The sequence below is a fragment of the Macrobrachium nipponense genome, chromosome 24 (assembly GCF_015104395.2).
Source record: "Macrobrachium nipponense isolate FS-2020 chromosome 24, ASM1510439v2, whole genome shotgun sequence".
NCBI classification, from domain to species: Eukaryota; Metazoa; Arthropoda; class Malacostraca; order Decapoda; family Palaemonidae; genus Macrobrachium; species Macrobrachium nipponense.
The window spans coordinates 74,661,871-74,682,498 of record NC_061091.1 but is presented as its reverse complement, the minus strand read 5'-3'; the positions used below and the strand labels follow the sequence as shown (position 1 = coordinate 74,682,498).

General features: G+C 40.4%; 2 protein-coding genes across 3 annotated transcripts in view; both read right to left on the bottom strand.

Moving 5' to 3' along the window:
* LOC135205797 (uncharacterized) overlaps window positions 1-14,575 on the bottom strand; it is a gene marked incomplete at its 3' end in the record, with an annotated part of 48,202 nt that extends 33,627 nt beyond the window's left edge. For both annotated transcript variants that reach the window (XM_064236951.1, XM_064236952.1), the window contains 3 exon segments: window positions 7,955-8,080; window positions 8,319-10,637; window positions 13,698-14,575. In XM_064236951.1, the coding sequence (XP_064093021.1) occupies window positions 7,955-8,080; window positions 8,319-10,637; window positions 13,698-14,568 (3,316 nt within the window).
* Window positions 14,576-15,675: 1,100 nt separating this feature from the next.
* LOC135203529 (uncharacterized) overlaps window positions 15,676-20,628 on the bottom strand; it is a 160,118-nt gene continuing 155,165 nt past the window's right edge. The window contains exons 9-10 of the mRNA XM_064233264.1: window positions 17,173-17,272; window positions 15,676-16,584 (exon numbers count right to left, since the gene is read on the bottom strand). Coding sequence (XP_064089334.1) covers window positions 15,676-16,584; window positions 17,173-17,272 — 1,009 coding nt within the window. The remainder of the gene's footprint in view (window positions 16,585-17,172; window positions 17,273-20,628) is intronic.

Genomic DNA, 20,628 nt, shown 5'->3' with positions numbered 1-20,628 from the left:
AATGCATATACTACTACATATATGTGTATACAAATTAGTTCGAACATATATCAAGAATTTTCCAGTCAATATCCAACAAAATATACTATCTGCCCTAAAACCAAGGGAAATTCATAAAAATTGTATGCCTTAAGGCAACAAGTACGTGTACAACTACTACTACGTAATCCTATTTAGTTTAATTTCTTGACATTTTGACACAAGAAGTTCAAAAGGCTAAATGCTTACAACACTTTTAAGTATCACGTCAATGTAGGAAACATTTATGATTGACTGATTGCATGTTAACTGGTGTCACACTACCAGGAAACATTTAGGAAGAAACAATCCAGACCTCACCACCAAAATTTATGTAGGTCATGGTACAAAAACAAGGTGAAAAATGATATTGTTATGATACAATAAAGTTTGTTCATACTTACCTGGCAGATATATATATAGCTGTATTTTCTGAAGTCCGACAGAAATTCAAAAACTTCCGGCACACACAGTGGTCGGCCAGGTGGTTAGTACCCATTCCCGCCGCTGGGAGGCGGGTATCAGGAAACCAGTCCCATTTTCTATTCATAATTTTTATTTCCACTGTCCCCTGAGGGAGGTGGGTGGGTACTTAATTATATATATCTGCCAGGTAAGTATGAACAAACTTTATTGTATCATAACAATATCATTTTGTTCATGAAACTTACCTGTCAGATATATATATAGCTGAATCCCACCGTTGGAGGTGGGAAGGGACAGAATAGAAGGATTTTGGGAAACAAATGCATGCAGATGATTTACATCTTGGTTCCACCTGTTAGCATTGCTGGCTTCGTGGTTATTGCCACGTAAGTCTGCTTGTGCTACTAGAGTTGCCAGCGAGGTAGAGACCTATATAGCTGGTGCACTCCAGATGATCTGTCAACAGGGGCGAGACCACGACGTGACTAGACCATATTGACCATACCATGAGGGCTAAGAAGTAAATAAATATATATAAAATATATATCACCACCTGACCAACCTAGCCAAAGTTAAGGTGTGTTAACTAAGGCTTAAGAGTTAAGAAGTCACCGTTGTCGGCGACTCAACTACTAAATTAAGAGCTCTTCCTAACCATTTTCTACAGGATAGGATGAGTGGTACTACTTGCCCCAAGATTGTGTCTGCAGACACGTATGGCCCTAGCGAGCAGCAGATCTCATATGCCATCTTCACATCTCGCAGGGAGTGTGAATTGAACACAGAGTTGCTTCGCTAAAAACATGGTACTCAGGATGTTGCTGAGTGCCATGCTCTGTTGAAATGCTCCGAGGCCGCGCCCTCACCTCGTGAGCATTCAAATCAAAAGATTTCAAATCTTTGTGCCAACACAATGAAGGAGCTTTTTTGAAAGAACTCCTTAACAATAAAGCCAGGGTGTTCTTCGATATGGGCAAGTCTGGTCTTTTCGGAACACTGCAGATTGTCCGTACGACTTCGACTTTCTTGAGTTTTATGTAGATAAAACTTGAGAGACCTGACAGGGCACAGGACTCTCTCTGGCTCCTGCCCAATAACTTGTGCTATCCTTGATTCCAAGCTCCTGGCCCAAGAACAAGACGGGTTTCCATTCTTAGGCCACAACGGAAGGCTTAGAGAACGCACCGCCTTGTGTTCTCTAATGCCAAAACTTCTGACGATGGCTGAAAACCTCACTAACCCTCTTTGTCGTATCTAGGGTGGTTAGAAAAGGGCCTTCCTGATCACGTGCAAGAATGTTAACAGGTAGGAGATGTTCGAATGCTTTGACATCAAGAACTTCAGACTATGTCTAAGTTCCATATTGAAAGCTTCGATCTGGACATGCACAGTCAGTCAGTCTGTACTAAAGTCAGGTGACCGACCAGTTGACCATCAGACGCATCAAGGACAGCAAGGCTGTACCCTGAAGACCATAAGGCACTATTCTTCGCTGAAGGATGAGTGTCTGGACTGCCTGGGCGATTCAAGCTAAGCAAAACCTTGGGGTATGAACGCAACCCAACGTCGTTAGCGAATCAACTCCTGAGCCACTCCTGACTCAAGCTTCTGGTGCCAGGGAGAAAGGAGCGAGGAGCAAAAAGGCGATTCAGTCCCGAAGGACGAATGCCTGACAGTCCAACCTGGTCTCATGTTAAACGATCATCGGGGGTGTGTAAACGCAACCGACTTCGTCAACAAGAAACTCAGGGCTACTATGTGTCTCCTGATCTCGCACGAGTGTCTGACTCCGAGAAAACAGGTGAGACAAAAAGTAGATGGTGAGGGCGAGTTTCGAGATTCCACAGAAACTCAAAGATCGTGAAGGGCTTTGTTGTTTGACAGAAGCAAATCTCTGAGCCCAAAGGCCGTCAACAACATATTTGTGTATTCTTTAATAGTTGTGACTGCCAGCTTATCCCATTCTTCAAACGGGAAAGGGAAGACGGCAATCTTATGCTGTCACACATCTCGATAGTCTGAACGTAGTCAGACTCAGAGCGGAGAGGTTATAGGTAACCTTTCATGATAAAGTAGACCGACTCTCTCGGAAAAAAAGGTCCTTGGAAGGAAGCGGACCTCTGTGAATCTAGGATATTGAAGGCCAACATGGGCGATTAGCGTCATTGTCGCTCCCTGTGATGGTATAAATCATCTATTACATTTCCTAAGCGTTTGAAAAAGGGGAAAAGAGACTACAAACATCCATCCCTGTTCAATATCATAGCGAAGAGATGTATGAAAGGACGTCCCTAAAGTCTCCATAACTCTCAACATACTTCTAAAGAAAGATTCCACTCGGAAGTCAGTAGTTGCTGCCGTCGATCGAGACATTCGTACGGACTTTTTGCAATCCTGTAACGAACCACCTCAGAGGATCGTTACATTCTACGTCTGTTGTTATAATAGGCTCTTTCTCGTAAACCCGAACAGGGACCGAGAGAAGATACTTCCTAAGATATGAGAGAGCTGTGGAAGATCAGAGTTGATATGGACCACTGGTTCCAAAAAACTCGTTTCCAGGACTGGAGGGACGACAGAATTGCTTCCACTTCTTTCAGATTATGATCCAGGACATCTGAAACCCTCTCCAGATGTCCGGACACCTTCTTTCTATCACCTCAAGTGATACTTAACGCACCGAGAGATGTTCAGAATCATTCCTAGATCTTTAATAAAATTTCAGTTTCCCGGTAGGAAAAAACTGTAGAGGTCTGAATTGCAGTCTATTCAGGGAAACAAACTTCTTTAGGAAGGAAATGGTCCCCAGCAAGCTCATCCATTCCCTCACACAGTATGTTTACTTCCCTAAAAAGGCTGCGCTTTGCCTAAGCAGGAGAGCATATAATAGTGAAATGTTGCGGGTAGACTCGTAGTCCTATACGTGCGGTAACGAGCACCGAAAGGAGTAAGAGATATCTCTGAGAACATAATAAGGCAAAACGAATGCAATGTTTATTCATTCATGTAAGAAATCCCCTCAATCTAAGGCTAAAGTCCGTGATTGTAGGGCAGAGATACAGTTAGTCAGTCAATCCCGCAGGAGAGAGAGAGACGTAACTGCCAGCACAGAGATACGGTTAGTCAGTCAATCCCGCAGAGAGAGAGACGTAACCTACAAGCGCATGACAGCGAACGAGCTGGTACTGCCTCGTTTGGACTCGGCGGAGAGGACAGTGACAGCAGCAGCTTACGATCGTCGTCTCTTAACTTTATGCCTGGGTTGCCAGCTACCCTATTCTACGAAGAAATAGGTCCGTAATTTTTAGCATAAAGAGACTCTCAAGCTGGTATATTTAAGCGAAACAGAAAACGCTAAATATATAGATGCGTTTGTGTCGTCATAACACTACCATACAACGGTAAAAGATAAATCGGAAACTCCTGGAAGGCTGCAGGGAGTAACGATTAAATGTCCTTAAATTAATAGACAATAGACCTCTCGGTTGCCATCCGAAGAGGTAACTACAGCAAGCGTATATGACTTGAGCCAACCAGTAGTAAAATAACGCAAGGCAAAATATGATATTATATTGCAATAAAGTTTTTTTTTATACTTACCTGGCAGACATATATACCATAGCTGAATTCGGAAATACAGCTACATACATATCTGACAGGCAAGTTTCATAAACAAAACTCAAGAGAATTGAAGCGGACAGCTCAAGCTTCTATGTTATTGGACATAAGCGTTCATTGACGTAGTCTACAAGTATTATTTCCTTGTACGAGTCTGCGAATGATGAATGAGAGCTCTTCCGAATCTTGTCAATAAGAGCTTATCCGCTTACGCAATATAAAGTTAATGAGAAGTTTGTCAATGAGAACTAACCCATTTACGGGACAAAGAGATAATTTGTCAATGAGGGGATACCCACTTACTTGACAAAACGATAGAATATTGTCAATGGGGGAAATTCACTGAATTGACAAAACGTAATCCAGGAAGTCGAGCATTTTATTTCGATTCCCGTCTCAAACGAGGAAGGGGCAAGAATCCTGTTAAGAGACGGCTTACGACAGGTAGAACGACGATGTTCAATTCGGCAGCGTAAGTCCCGACTAGGAACTAACAAAATCTATCATCTGAAAAGCCCTTTCAGATGGGCTAAAAAGCTTGCAAAATTATCCTGGGAAGAGGAAGAAACTCTCCAACCAGCTTCCTCTCCCGTATCAAAATTTATTGGCAGTATGGCAAAGGAAGTGTCTTTCTTGAGCTTTCCTCCTTTTGATGAGTGCCTTTGCAAGAATCCTACTGAACGTTGCCGAGAGTCCTGACGTGCAGGACGTCGAGCTTTTACATAACCCATAGCTGCCTTACCGCAAAGTCTTGACTGCGGTAGAGCAAAAGAGATCTTTCCTTGAGCTTTCCATAACTCCATCCAATCCTGGACTTTACGAAAAGCAATATTACTGACAAAGACCTCTATAAATCACGAAACCCGTGGTCTTGCTGGGTTTCGAAAACGAAAAAAGTTGCCTTTTCCCTTAAGCTTCCTCCGAAGCACTGCTTACTTCACATTCTTCGCAGGCGATGTAGAAGGGATCACCGAAGTTAGGTAAAAAAATCTTTAGGCCCATATCAGCTTGAAGACTTCAACAGAAACGTTCAGCCAGGCGACCCACACCTGGCGTGCGCGCTCGGCGTCCACTGACTAGCAGCGAGCACGCTCGGCGTCCATTGGCGAGGACAGCGAGCACCTCTCTCGCGCCCGCAAGTCGCGTCCACTGGCGAGCAGCGAGCACTCTTGGCGCGCCGCTCGCGCTCGGTATCAACTGGCGTGCGCTCGGCCTCGGCGTCTACTGGTGCGCGCTTGGCGTGCACCCGCGCGCGCGCCTGGCGTCCATCCGAACGTCCCGTCCAAGCCGAGCGTCAAAAAAAAAGCGTGCAGAAAAGTGTCACGCTCCTGACAGGCGTCAATGCAAGCGAAACTGCCTTCAGGGAAGAGCATTAGACATCTCGGAGAGAAAACCGACTGCACGAAGCAGTCTCAGGTGAAGGGTTGATCGTGTGAGAATACGCGGGGCGAGGGAACGCCTTCTTATTCTCACAGCAACAAAGCTAGGACGTCCGCGCTCAAAAGCGTCCTGCTAATATGACTTGCTTTCCCTTTTCTCGGTGGAAAGACGTACACGAGTTCAGGCGACGTTCGCCTTCTTACTTCTCACTGCAACGCATGACGAGAGAGAGAGAGAGGACGTGAAACGTCCTCTTCTATAAAGCTTCTATTTAGAGGGCGCGAGTCCTTCCGAAAGCTCCAAACAAACCCTGCGCAGGGAGGACGCTTCGGAGGACGAGAAGCAATCCTTCAGGATTCGTGCACGCACTTTGGCAGCCTGGAAGTAACTTCAGGTCTGCCGAAGGCACATCAGATCGGTGGGAGTTCCTCGTAACCCTCCTTCGGCTTTCGACATGCTCTCTCCCTGTTCCTGGGAGTCAAGCAGAGGTCCCGGCCTAGAGGCGAAATAAGGCCGATCTGACGCACCCTCCACTACACAAGGGGCACTGTCACTGCACTTAGCCACTTCACTTTTGCTCTCCAAAGCCAGCACTTTCGATTCTAAGTTACGAATCGATAGAGTATCAGAGAAAGGTCAATACCCTCTACAGAAAACTGTTTAGGGCCCGAAGGCAACATTACAGGGTTAGGAGTAACAACTACAGAAGTAGCACTTTTCACCACAATGATAGGAGAGCGAGCACCTTAGATTCCAAGATACAGATGGAATCTATAACGTAAAGGGCATTACCTCACGAGACATATTTATAGCCCGTAGGCCATACTACAGGGTTAGGCAAAATAGTCTACAGGAAGGTTAGCCTACCCTGACTTTGTTTACTGATTAATTGCATACATATGAATCATACGTCTTCCTTATGGAATTAGACAAAGTCTCACACTCCTTACATGACAAATCTCAACAAAGAAGCAAGACACATAGCCCTCGTGCATATCGAGTGCGGAACTACCGAAGCTTTCGGTAGCCACACCCTATCTTAGCAGACAACACCCTCTGAAACTAGCCTAACTAGATTCAGATATACAAAAATGAATCATATTCAAAACAATTTAAGATAGCGTATGCCTAGCCACAAATCCAAGTCAATAAATCAAAAGACAATTAGGATATTTAGCAGCCATGAAGTTTCAAAATCCTAAGACGGAGGTACTGAAAACAGGTGTTTCCAGCACCGGCGACAGAAAAATTATGAATAGAAAATGGGACTGGTTCCTGATACCCGCCTCCCAGCGGCGGGAATGGGTACTAACCACCTGGCCGACCACTGTGTGTGCCGGAAGTTTTTGAATTTCTGTCGGACTTCAGAAAATACAGCTATATATATATCTGACAGGTAAGTTTCATGAACAAAACAGTAAGTGTATTAGTACAACTGATTGACTCTTCAAGTATTTATTAAAGGAAAAAGCAAATGTGTCGGTGAATTGTTAAACCTCAGCTTTCTTCGCTTAGAGACAAGAGAGGGCCTAGCGACAAGCCTTCCTCAAAGGTTGCTGAAATGAAAGAACTGTTTGAATTGATGATCATGCAATGTGAGGCCGGTGAAGCTCGTGGTTTGCTATGTGATTTTTAAGGTGTGTCTAGATATGTGCATGTGTTTGTGTGTGTAATGATGGGTCCAACCGCCCGACATTGGAGAGAAAGGTGACACTCTCCTCAGATAAATGATAAGACAAGATAAGACAAAGGACGGCTTGGAGGTCTCGGGGTCAAGAAAGCCCATCGTCAAAGGTATGGCACATTTAAAAGGACTAAGGAAAAGTTGCCTTCGAAAAGAGAGAAGTGTAATGTGTATACATTTATTTAATACATAATTATGTGTTGGGGAATGTAATGGATATATCTCTTTGTTTCAGATGGCTTCATGGCATTATACAAGAAAATGGGATTCTCTAAAAGTCTTGACTATTTAAATGTAGAAACTAATAATTTGTGAGTTTTGGGAGTGATTACTTAGTCTAATTCAGGAGAATATAATGACAATTTACAGTCTTTTTGAGGGTCAGACTTAGTTCTTAATGTAACGTCACTTAATCACTTTGTTCCATATCGTGTTCACCTAGTTTGGGAAATAATAAGTAAATTTCTTTATTTGCGAGAATTCATTAGCCTAGCTATATCCTAGCTTGATATCGTTTGCAGAGATGGTCAGAAACTAAAGGTAAGAGAGTTGTCGCTTGTTTTATTTTTTATTTAACCAGTGCCGAATGGTCGAATATGCTCACCAATATAAATATATGCTGCAAACTGACTCATAGTGCTCATACTGCAAACTGTATAAAATGCAATGGAAAATACTAATTGTTCAATGAATGACTGGTGGCTAATTTCAATGACTGCTTGATGTACAGAAGTTCGGTCTAATGACCTACCACTGGAACTGAACTGTTTGGTTATTTATTCAGTGTTCTAATAATGGTGCTTGAACACTGGTTTAAAATGAACTTACTTGAATTTTCAGCATAGTTTTCAAGGCTCTTCACTTCTAAGGGTTTTCCAGCAAGTATCACTGCACTAAACAATTGTTTTGCTCTCAGTGCAACGTCATGACTTAGGAACTTGACCACACAATACTCTGCAATAATGAAATGCATAAAACACAAAGGAATAAGGTAATTGAAAAAAGAAATTAACTTTCACAAGTGAATTTATATTACTTTTCTCTCCGTAGTTCAAAACAATGAAAACACTCATAATTAGGTAAAAAAAAGAAATTACAATGAGTACTTATGATTCAATTCAAATAAGTGAAGACTTTATTACCTCGGTTATTTTATTACAATTGTGAAGGGCTTCTATGAAAAATACAGTACCTGCAGGTTTTCCTAGGATATTTGATGGGCGTTGCATGGAATGTACTTGTCCACAAGCTTCAAAAAGGACCTTCAAATCTTCATCCTTTATGCTTCTATGTATGTTCATCAATATAATTCCATAAGTCGTCTGATTAGATGGGTCTTTTACGATCATAGGATCTTCCACTTTTGACGAGCTAGGTTTGGCCACTGAGCAGTTCTTTTGAAGATTAATCTTTGGTGTAACAACAGCTGTTGGAATTCCCTCATTAAGAGTAACCATCTTTAAAGGTACAGAACCATGATCTTTAACAGCCAGAGTATATCTCCCAGATCCAGATGGAACAGTAGTAGTCACTGAACTGGTTTTTAGAGAGCTATGAATTTCAGCTACAATGCCCTTATGAGAAGAAAGAACTTTATCATGTACTTTAGTAGGATGCACAATACAAGTTGGGGCAGGTATTTTTGCCATTGTTTTAACACTCGATGGAGACCCTGACCTACTTTGTATCACAAGAGCAACTGAGGAAGGTGCAGGCTTTGAGGTTACACTAGGAGTTCCTCCCTTTTTTGGGGAACTTGTACCAGAACAGCTTTCCTTTGCTAAAGGTATTATGTTAGCAGACGATGCCTGGGGTTCTGCTGTTGCTTTTGAATTGGAAACCTTCACTGAAGTGTCAACTATGGAAGCTTGAGGAATTGTAGTTGAAACTGAGCTCATTTTGTTTGTTTCTCCAGACACAGGTTCACTTTTCACAACAGAAGCTTTACTTGCTAGTTCAGATTCAGAGGACACACTGTCCAGAACTGCTCTGGGTTTTCTTTTTGAAGATATCTTATCCTTAGGTATACTAGCAAGCAAATCTTGTCCTTCATTTGGATTGGTAGAAACAACAGTACTTGGTCTCTGGTTTAACTCTGTATAAGAACTATCAGCCTGCACTGCTTCAGCACATGACTTGGCTTGGGATGTATCACCTGACAGTGATGCCACAGTTCCAAAAGGAGCCTTCTGATTAGAAGAGGACAAGTTCATATCTTTGTCTTTGTCAGCTGTTTCTGGTATTGAAGTTATTTTGGAGGAACCTTTTACTAAGGATACAGACTCTGTTGCAACAGAACTTTCTCCAGTATTGCTGAGTGTATTAGGAGAGACCACATAAGTCCCGCAGTTATCTGAAGACACAGTAACATTTTCAGACACCTCCAAAGGCAATTTTCTAGGAGACAATTTGGAGGTTACCTCTGGGCTTTCAAGTGAAACTTTGGACAAAGACATTTTACTTGCATGACAGAGTTTCTCAGAAGTCAATTTATTTGGCATTAGTTTTTCATAGAATGTTTCACAGCAAGTTTCTGTTTTGCCAGACACATTTTCTTGTGACGCAAAACAGGAAGTAGCCTCATTTTTTATATCAACAGCATTAGAACTTCTTCCAGGGCTTTTACCTGGTAATGTCTTCATTGTCGCACTCAACATATTTTTTCCAATAATGTTTTTATTTGGTTTACTTGACTGAACTGCATTAGTTTTGCACACGTCTTTTCTACCCGAGACATTTTCACAAGTCTTCAGACTAGATAAAGACACACTATGTTCCTTTTCATTACCAAGCAGATGAGGCTCTTTAACTGTATTTGATGACTTCAACACATTTTTACAATTCTCTTCCAGTGATGGCCTTTGAGCTACACTTGATGTTTTACCACTTACTTCCCTTGAATCTCTTATTCCGCTAGTACCATGTGCGCTTTCGACAGTATTCTTAACATCTCTATTCAATGTTTTATTAGAAGTTTTTATCTGTATGACTGATGGTTCTGTAGATTTCCTTTTGGCAGTTATAGGAGATACAGAGCCTTGTGCTTTGTGAGGAATAGTTGAGGACACAGCTACTTTTGCAGTTGTACAAGATGAACTAGTTTCACTCACAGTTTTATAAGGTAGTGTGCTCACTATTCCACCACTTTTTGACTGATTTAAGCTATTAACAGCTGCTGTTTTCTTAAGCAGAGAGGAGTTCATAGATGTACTAACATTCCCGGGACTGCCACCTAATGTGGTTGATGCTGTACTTGGTGGACCATCAGTGCTCAGAGGGGATAAATCTTGAGGTGCTTTGGTTGCCCTGTTAGCTTTCTCTGATAAACTGGTCACAGGAACATCACTTGCAGGACGTAGCACAGGGCCAGCAGTCTTTTCTACTTTAGCTTTATCAGTTGCTTTTGCTTGCGGCTGCCTTGCGCTAGGCACTCCTTTCTCAGAAGCAGCTTCAGATTTCTTTGGGTTAAAGCGCAGAGCAAACGGCCCCAAAGATGAATTGGGATACTCACCTGTAAATTTACTCAATTGAATATTATGGTAACAAATTAAGTGACATTACAGATAAGTTGTATTTTGAGATAAAAATAATTAAAATTTACTTGTCAAAACTGAAAAAAGTTGACAAACATGGGATCTTAAAGATTCTAATTTAAAAGCAATAAACAGGATCTAAAACAAACTTCTGCAAAAATCTTGATTAGAGTTACTTCTTCACTTCAACGTTATAATTCTAATATCATCTGGAAACAAAATCTGAATAAAAATTTGAGTAATCAAGTGCCTATATGTTTTTGTAATTATAGACTAACAGGAACACAATTCTGACAAGCTGCAAAGACTGCCTGGTCAGAAAGGTTACACGTTTCAAAGTGTCACTCAAAATCTTATTGTAGCACCAGCTGGCAGTATGCAAGTAGGCCACTTAGAAATCCCTTTTACACTACAGTATATGTTTTGTGCCAACAAAAATTGATATTTTGATATGAGCAAATTAAATATTTTGTATAACAAATGAACATTTTTAAAAACTATTCCTATATTAATGAAGCTTAAAACGAACTATGACATCAAAGACAGACAATTACCTAAAACAATTACCAAACTTAACAAGAAATAACTGATAGTCAAGCATTTTTAATACCAAACACACATATCACAGAAAATTGCACCTTTTGTATTCCTCATTATGAATGTGAACATTTCTATATAAATTCTATTTACTCAAGTCAGTGGAACCTCTACTCTGCAGCATACCAAACCATGAAAGGTGACTCAATTACTGTTATGTCTTAACTGAAAGAAACTATCATGATATAATTGGAACCATAGTGAGAGAAGATTGGGTAATAGGAAATAACAGGGAATCAAAATGTTACATCTACTACTACTATAATAGCTTCACATCAGCCGTTCATCTGACATCTAGGCCTGTTCCTTACGGTGCTCCTGATCGGCTGTTGATAAGCCACTCACAGGGCTGGAAACTCTCAGTCTTGCTCAAGAGTTCACATAGGCAGGATGTATGTTCCGACATCTCTTTCAAAAATTATAACTTTCATTACACCTCAGTTTTACCTGCAGAAAAGGAGTGTTTCCGAATTTCACCACTAAACCAGGGGGGAAAAGGAACAACCAAAGAGGGAGGCCCTCCAGGGAAGAGCGACGCCATGTACAGAGTCAACAAGCCACCTAAGGTTGGTACCACTAATAGGCCTAACGCAGCCCACATACCCTCCATTCTGTGCACATCGGTAGTTGAAATATATGACAAAGATGGCGATGCTCACCCCTCCTGCAGGGAAGGAAGGAGCATAATTAGGTACAAAACTGTCTAAAACCCCTCCTGATGCATCCAAAAACAAATCATTGGATGAACCCAACGGGGTATGGGAAGCATTAAGTCTAAGCGTAGAAACACATGGATCAGCATCATGATTAGTCAGAACAGAAGAAAATGAAAACACTTAGTCATCCAAAGATGGCAGCATCTCCTTTCTCCTGTACTGACCCTTCTCATAAAACTTTTTCCATTGTTTCACCAACCAAAAACAACATACAGAACAAAGATTAGTAAATGTACATACATTTTCTTTGCTTAAAAGTAGAGAGCAAAACACGTCCTCTCTTGAAAGCGGTAAGAAAGTAATCGATGGGATCAAGAGATGTCGAAGGCATTGTGGGAGATCCTACACAGCTTGTGATCAAGCAGATACCAATAGTTCCTTGTGTACAAATTTTTTTATTATTAATTTTACTGTTTGTCTAGCTGGCGCTAAAGTTCATCCTAATGTTAAAACCAAAGATTTGTTTCTTATAAGAATAAATAGAAATTGACAGTGAAAGGTTTGAAAGGTGTAACAGGAGGAAAACCTCGCAGTTGCACTATGAATCAACCATCAAGAGGTCTGAAGCTAACCCTTCATCAAACCGGAAGGAATGGTGACATTAGTGGAGGAAGCAACTTGTTGCACCGGGGGAAAACCAGCTCCCTCAAGCAACCCAAAGCCTCCATATCAAGGATATCACGAATCCCTGTCTCCTTCCCATCCTCCAAGCTCGACGAATCGGACGAGGAGGAGGCCTCCTCCGTGGAAGAGGGATCAAGGCAGGAAAGTTTGTCAGGCTGTAGAAACAAGGACGAAGGGTCCAGCACCGAGAACGTGTAACCCTCCGACGGAGCCCTGGTGGTCTTCCTTCCTCCGGTAAAGTTTCCTCCCTGCAAACTTCACCCATTGCACAGGGGACTATGAAACACACTAACTACAAGTTAGTTCTGGGTTGCATTTCTGGCCCCCTGCAAGATGTGCAGACAGAATGTGGATTGACATCCACTGACTACCTCCAATTATTAGGCATCTCTTGCTACCAATCCCAGAGCATACGCTCTTGGGAAGGGAGGCCTCAGAAGCTGGCTCAGTAATTTCATGGGTATACATGTTGCAAACTATCACCAACAACATCAAACACACACTAGGCACTGAATTATACAAAAGGAAAATGGAACAATCTCACCGCAATAGACAGGTAAGGAAAGCTAGAAACAGTCGGGCAGAGTGTGATGTAACATGTCTAAACCCGATGACGGCCAAAAGCAAAGTGGTATGTATAGACCCGGGTGGGAGGGGCTCTCCCATTCAGGTGGTAGTTCAACTACCAAACTACCTTGCTACAAAAAGTCTAGAGGCTCTTTTAAGCTATGCTGAAGGTAATTCCATATGTAAAGAACAGACGGTTTGTATATCATGTAGGAACAATCAACTATTAGGAGAGGGTGGAAAGTAAGATGGAGAGAGAATATGAAAGGAGATACAGTGAGAGGAATGAAAGGGAGTTGCAGCTAAGGGCAAAATGCCTTATGCAAAGGACCTTATGTAATGCTTTCAGTGCACCACGAGCCGAATTGAAGGCAGGCACTACCAACCCTTTCGGAGTCTTATAATTTTGAAGCACAATCTAAAAATCTGGAAGACTCAAGTTTGGGCACATGTATAACTGACTGGGTTGTAAGGGCACTACAAAGGTTCATTCTGAAAAAAAGAAATATATCAATAAATAAATAAAAAACTTACCTTTTGATAATGCTATTTTCTGTATCATTCTTTTAACTACAAATCTCCAGCGAGTTTCTTGGATAGAGTTCCCTTTAATAGTATTCTCATCGTAGACAGGAACTAGGCAGCATACACTTTTATTGAAGTAGTATTTCACAAGTAGATCATGGACTACACTTGTGGAAGTATTTTCTAACATAAACTTTTTCCACATTTTGCTGAAGTTTCTAGCGCATCGTATCCAACAAAGATAAGTGCCTTTTAGTAATCGTACATCTGGCCCAAGCTTTTTCAAAGCATGGATGCGATCATGTTGTGTGGTTGGTGGGATGATCATTCCACGAAGTGGGGCAATTGGTGTAAAGTACACAAACGACCCTGGTGTTAATTCTTTAATAAGGTTCATTGCAAAGCTTATAATATTAGCTAATACTTCATCAACCATTCTCTCAATTATTACTTTTTGGACCATAAAAGGAAAATTGACATCAGTTTTTAATATGTCATATTCAAATGGATTTTGACACCGAGCATTACTGCAAGGAGTGTCTGAGCTAGATTGCTTTGTCAATAATAAAATGTCTGTCAAGATGATCCATGCTGTACGAAATGGCACATTTTCTTGATATGCAGCAAACCTCTTGATACATTCTTCACTAAAGTCAACATTTTCATGAATAAATGTTATTGGAAATTGATTCTGTATACTCTCAATGCATGCACACACATTTTTTGAACCTACCACAATTATGTGCTCAATTTTACTCACATTTGTGTGTGACATCCTTTCACAATTTAGACCCTCTTTTCCTGCGTTAGAGATTGCAGAACTGGTGATCTGAGCATTCTCAACTCCATTCAAAGACATTGTATCAAATGACTTGAACATGTCCTTTTTTCCTCCGTGTTTGACACTAGGGCAGTTTACTTGGGAACACCTTTGAACTGGCAGGGTGGAATGAACTGGTTTGGTTTGGTGGCTTGGGTAAGGTAAATTTTGTTGGCAGGTTTTCTGACCACTTTGAACTGCGTGAATGGAAATTGGGAATTTATTCCAGTGATGATGGTGTTAGGTGGCTTGGGTGAGGAATTTTCTCCTGTGGTCTGACCGCTCTTGGGCGAGGAATTTTCTCCTATGGTCTGACCACTTTGAACTGCAGTGATGGAATGTTTAATAGGTGGCTTGGGTGAGGAATTTTCTTCTGTGGTCTGACCAAACTTTTGAACTGGGCAGTGATGGAAATGTTTTGTTAAGTTGGCTTGGGGTGAGGAATTTTCTACTGTGGTCTGACCGCTCTTTGGTGAGGAATTTTCTCCTATGTCTGACCACTTTGAACTGCAGTGATTGGAATGTTTTGTTAAGTGGCTTGGGTGAGGAATTTTCTCCTGTGGTCTGACCACTTTGAACGGGGGGTGGACAAGGGAAGGGGGGAGAGGGAATGGGGGGAGAGGAAGGGGGGAGGGGGGGGGGGGTGCAGGGTGGGTGGTTATGGAATTTGTTTTAGTTTAACTGGCTTGGTAGTATTGGTTTTTTCCTTTGGTCTGACCACTTTGAACTGCAGTGATGGAATGTTTATTAGGTGGCTTGGGTGAAGATTTTTCCTCCTGGTTTGGCGCGAATCTGGTTTGGGAATTTTCTGGGTAATGGTTTTTTCCTGGACCACATTTGACTGCAGTGGAATGGAATTGGGTTTTTTAAGGTGGCTTGGGTGAGGAATTTTCTCCTATGGTCTGCCACTTTGAACTGCAGTGATAAGGAATTGTTTAAGTGGTCTGTTTAAGGATAATTTTTTTCTTTGGCTGACTGAACTGGCCGGGTGACCTTTGAATGTATAAGTGGCTTGGTGAGAATTTTTCTCCTGTGTCTGACCGCTCTTGGGTGAGGAATTTTTCTCCTATGGTCTGACCACTTTGAACTGCGTGATGGAAATGTCTAGTGCTGTGAGGCAATTTTCTCTGGTCTGGAACCCACTGAACGTGCAGTGATGGAAGTTTATTAAGGTGGCTTTGAGGAATGTCCCCTAGTCCTTTGACTATGAACTGCAGTGATGGACTGTCTATTAGGGGTCTTTGGTAATATATGATTTCCTATGGTCTGACCACTTTGAAATGCACTGATGGAATGTGTATTACGTGGCTTGGGTAAGATATTATTTCCCATGTTCTGACCACTTTGAACTGTACTGACACACTTTCTATTAGGCAGCTCATGCAAGATATGCTTTCCTTTGTCAGGATGTATGGAAATGGAGTTCTGATCAATATGAACAGCACCAAGAGATTCCCTAATAAAGTCCTTGAGCATATCCTTCCATATTTCAACAGCAAAAGTGTAATCCTCATCATCTACTATAGGCACTACATTCTGTCCCTGATTTTCTATTTGGTACTTAGTAATTATAGACAATGAGGAGAGAGCACTGAATTTTCCAGGGACTAAACTCTTCCACAGTTCACAAAACCGATTGTAATACTCCCTTAATACACTTAGCATTTCAGCATCAGCACAAAATGCATTGTTCATTTCACAGACCTTGTGGAGTAATGGGTGTGACTGGAACATTTCTTTAACCACCACCATAGCACGTATTGGAGGTACAAAAAGAACGAAAGCATCAGGACCCAACTCTTGCTGTAACACTTGATAAAGGGCTCTGGCTTTCTGCAACATATCTTTGTTATGATTCATCATATATTCCTCTGATGGCAGTCCATCGTGTCCGAGGGTTAGCACATGAAGGGGGCTAGCGCAATGCTGACATGATGGATGCTGGTAAAACTCAGTAAGGCTATAAATCCCTACAGGCAGCAACCAGAGAATCTTTTTGTCTTTTCCACAGTGATGCTGTTTTACCAATCTTGGGATCTGACAGACAGTCAACTGCTCGGCTTCAATTACAGTAACCTAGAGGAAAGAGAATTTTAAATTCCTTAAAATAATAATACTGCTGAATGCATATGCTAACAGGCAGCTACTTACTGCCCTTTTCAAGCCTTCAACAAAATAAAATAAATAAAAACAAAAATTGTAAGCCAGCTGCTGGGATGTGGGGGAGGTGGGTAGATAAACAAGAAAACGTGAAATTCATGTGATGTATAAAAGCAGAGAGAAAAAATACAATACTTAAGACAAAATTGGTAAGAGACTATGTAAAGGGTATACTGATACTAATGACATAAGCTACAGGAGATTAAAAGTCATAACAGTGAAAGAAAAGTTTTAACTTCAAAGTGAATGCAGGAAGACATTTTAACTAAACATTACAGGAAAAAATGGAACTGGAGCTATGCATTACCATCGTAAACAATCATGCATACTAGAGAATCTTCCCAATATCTCAAATAATGGATCTTCAATGTCAGGTGTCCATGTGCTCATCTAAGCTCTCCTCCACTTAATCCTTCAATTACTGTATAATTTGTAAATCAAAATACCACATTAAATTCCCATGAGCAATATGGCCAAATAAAAACTCCAAAGCTTTCAACTTACACGAGGCGACTGAAAGTCCTGAAGGATGTGCGAGTACAACGTATTGACAACAATTGCCACGTGGTCAAACTGGTGGTTCTCAGCTTTACTAAAAGATGACCTGTCAATACAATAAGATCTGAAATTAATTTTCCCCTTAAAGTAAAAACTACCTTATATTGGAGCTTCGATGAAATACTATCTAACTGTATAATAGAATTTAGGCCAAAGGCCAAGTGCTTGGACCTGAGGTCATTCATTGCCAAAAGGGAACTTGACAGCAAAAAGGACTGAAAGGTGCGCTATGAATGAATTGTTTGAGAGGGTGGGAAGTAAGATGGAAGAAAGAGAATCTGAACGGAAGTAGAGTAAAAGGAACAAAAGTAGTTGCAGCTAGGGTCCAACGGGACGCTGCAAAGAACCGAAGTAATGTCTACAGTGCACTGACGTGCCAACACTATCTCCTTACAGGGATCTAACTGTATCATATTAATAATGATTAATAAAACTAGGACAGTAAAATAAATTACCTTTTCATATACTACTTTTGATAAATGACCTTTAAGTCTCAATTTCAAACTTTAGCAATAGAGTTCAGTAGAGTTGTTAACCCTTAAACGCCGAAGCGGTATTTTAAAAATCGTCTCCCGTATGCCGGCAGTGTTCGCGAGTGAGCGCAGAAGCGGAAAAAAAAGTTTTTTTTTTCAAAAAATTACAGCATGCTTAGTTTTCAAGATTAAGAGTTCATTTTTGGCTCCTTTTTTTGCCATTGCCCGAAGTTTAGTATGCAACCATCAGAAATAAAAAAAATATCATCATTATATATAAATATTGGGATATGAGACAGCGCGAAAAAAATTTCATATATAATTTGTATACAAATCGCGCTGTGAGCAAAACGGTTAAAGCTAAAAAGTTAAATTTTTTTTCGTTGTATTGTACACTAAATTGCAATCATTTTGGTATATAACACATTGCACGATCAAGGCAACACAGAGAAAATATCACAAAATGATGCATGAATTCGTAACGCGCGGACGTAAAAAAAAACGGTTTTCAAAAATTCACCATAAATCATAATATTGTGCTAGAAACTTCCCGTTTGTTGCAAAATTAAGGTAATTGATTGAATATTACTAGACTGTAAGTGTTGTAGCTTACAATTGCAGTTTTCGACCATTTCGGTCGAGTTAAAGTTGACCGAAGGACGAATTTTTTCTATATCGTTATATAAAAATATTTCAAAACTGAAAAAAGCTACAACAATGGGTTGTTTGATGGTGTATTCTACATGAAATTGTGCACATTTTCATATATAAAACTTTATGAAACGGCTAATTTAAAATGGTGCAAACATTACGACAATCGGCGAAAAAATTTATGATTTTTTTGGAAGTTACCGCGCGGACGTAAGTAAAAAGTTTATTTCATAAATTCACCATAAATCGAAATATTGTGCTAGAGACTTCCAATTTGTTGCAAAATAAAGGTAAATGATTTAATATTACTAGAATGTAATGGTTTTAGTTTACAATTGCATTTCTTTACCATTTTGGTTGAGTTAAAGTTGACCAAATGTTGAAATTTTGGCACATTGTTATTTATATGAAAATATTTCAAAACTGATAAAAGCTACAACCATGGGTTGTTTGTTGTTGTATTCTACATGAAATTGCGCACATTTCCATTTATAAAACTTTATGTAACGGCTAATTTAAAATGGTGCAAACATCACGACAATCGGACGAAAAAATATATGATTTTTTCGGAAGAGTTACCGCGCGGACGTAAGGAAAAAGGTTTTTTCATAAATTCACCATAAATAGAAATATTGTGCTAGAGACTTCCAATTTATTGCAAAATTAAGGTAAATGATTGAATATTTCAAGAATATAAGAGTTTTAGCTTACAATTGCGATTTTTTACAAAGTTAACCGAAGGTTGAAATTTTGGCACTTATTGTTATTTATATAAGAATATTTCAAAACTGATGAAAGCTACAACCATGAGTTGTTTTTAGTTATACTTTACATGAAATTGCACACATTTTCATAAATAATACTCCATGTAACGGCTAATATAAAATGGTGCAAAAATTATGTCAATGTGACGAAATAATTTCAGAGATGTGTCGTCGATGTTTTTTAGTGTGAGAAGAAAGAAATTCGCGTTTGCGCGCCTGGGTAACGATTGTAAACAAAACAACGCCTTGATCCGTGAGCTCCCAGCATCCCCCAAGGCCTGTGATTCAATAGTTTTTGCCTGGTAGGCCTATAAGTATTTTTTTGCAAATTTAAAAAAAAACTTGTTTAATATAGACGTACCATACGTCCAATCGGCACCCAACAGACAATTTATATAGAAATTTAATACGTCCAATCGGCGTTAAAGGGTTAAACTATTAAAACAAATAAAATTTCATAAAGGACTAGGGTTTGGTTGGACCATTCTCCTCTCCCACACTGGATTTAGCCTTTCATATCGTACATGTAAGAATTTATCTCATGCCATTTTGTATTTTTGACTCGTGGTGTTTGTCTGCATTCCCTTGGTTTGGTACAGGCAGCCCCAGTTATCAGAAGGGGCTCCGTTCCAAAGGCTTGATGATAAGTGAAATTGCCAAAAACAAAAACTCAATGATTTTTGGTACGATAACTTGTTAATGGTGCCCTTGCTAGGTATGAAATAGCGCAATACTCTATTATCGAGGCCGATAACCAAATTTCGTTGCAATTTGGCACTCAAAATGGCGCTAGACAAGTCCCTTAAAACCGGATTGCCAATAACTGGGGACTGCCTGTTTATTGTACATTTTTATTCATCTTCATTAACTTCTCATGTTACCATTCCTTTACATTTTCTCAAATGTTTACCCTAATAATTTTAATGGGCATGTATCTGTTCCTATTCACTTTTTATATGCAGGTTCACTTATGTAAGGTACACCAAATATATCTAGTTTCCTTCTTTCTTCATTTTTTCTTTTCCCACTTAAATTTGTCCTTTGTTGCTGACACCATCTCACAAAATTAGGGGTTTGGAACTCTTGGAGGAATCCATTTTTAAAGGGGACACACACAACAATGCAAAGAAATAACGGGAGAACAAAGCAACCAGCTTGGGAAAGAGAGTGCAACGCGACCACTCTCCAAGGCAGTCAAAGAAGGACCGATGTGTAACCAGGTCCCAAGCTTGGTCGGTCACCAGCTTCCAACTAGGATACATATGGGTTGCCAGATGCCACAGATTCCTTGCTTTACAATCTTTGATTGTTTTTAACTGGTTTCTAGCTGGCGTTGTTACGCGTATGAACAACACAAGACTGCTCATATTCCTGTGACATATCACATAAAACATCAAGTAGTACAATGTGGAATACAGTAGTGGTCACTTATTACAGTCGACCCCTGCCTATTCCCGGTTCTGGACTTGCAGATTTTTCTGTGGAATGTATACATATAACCATTAGTCGCTGTA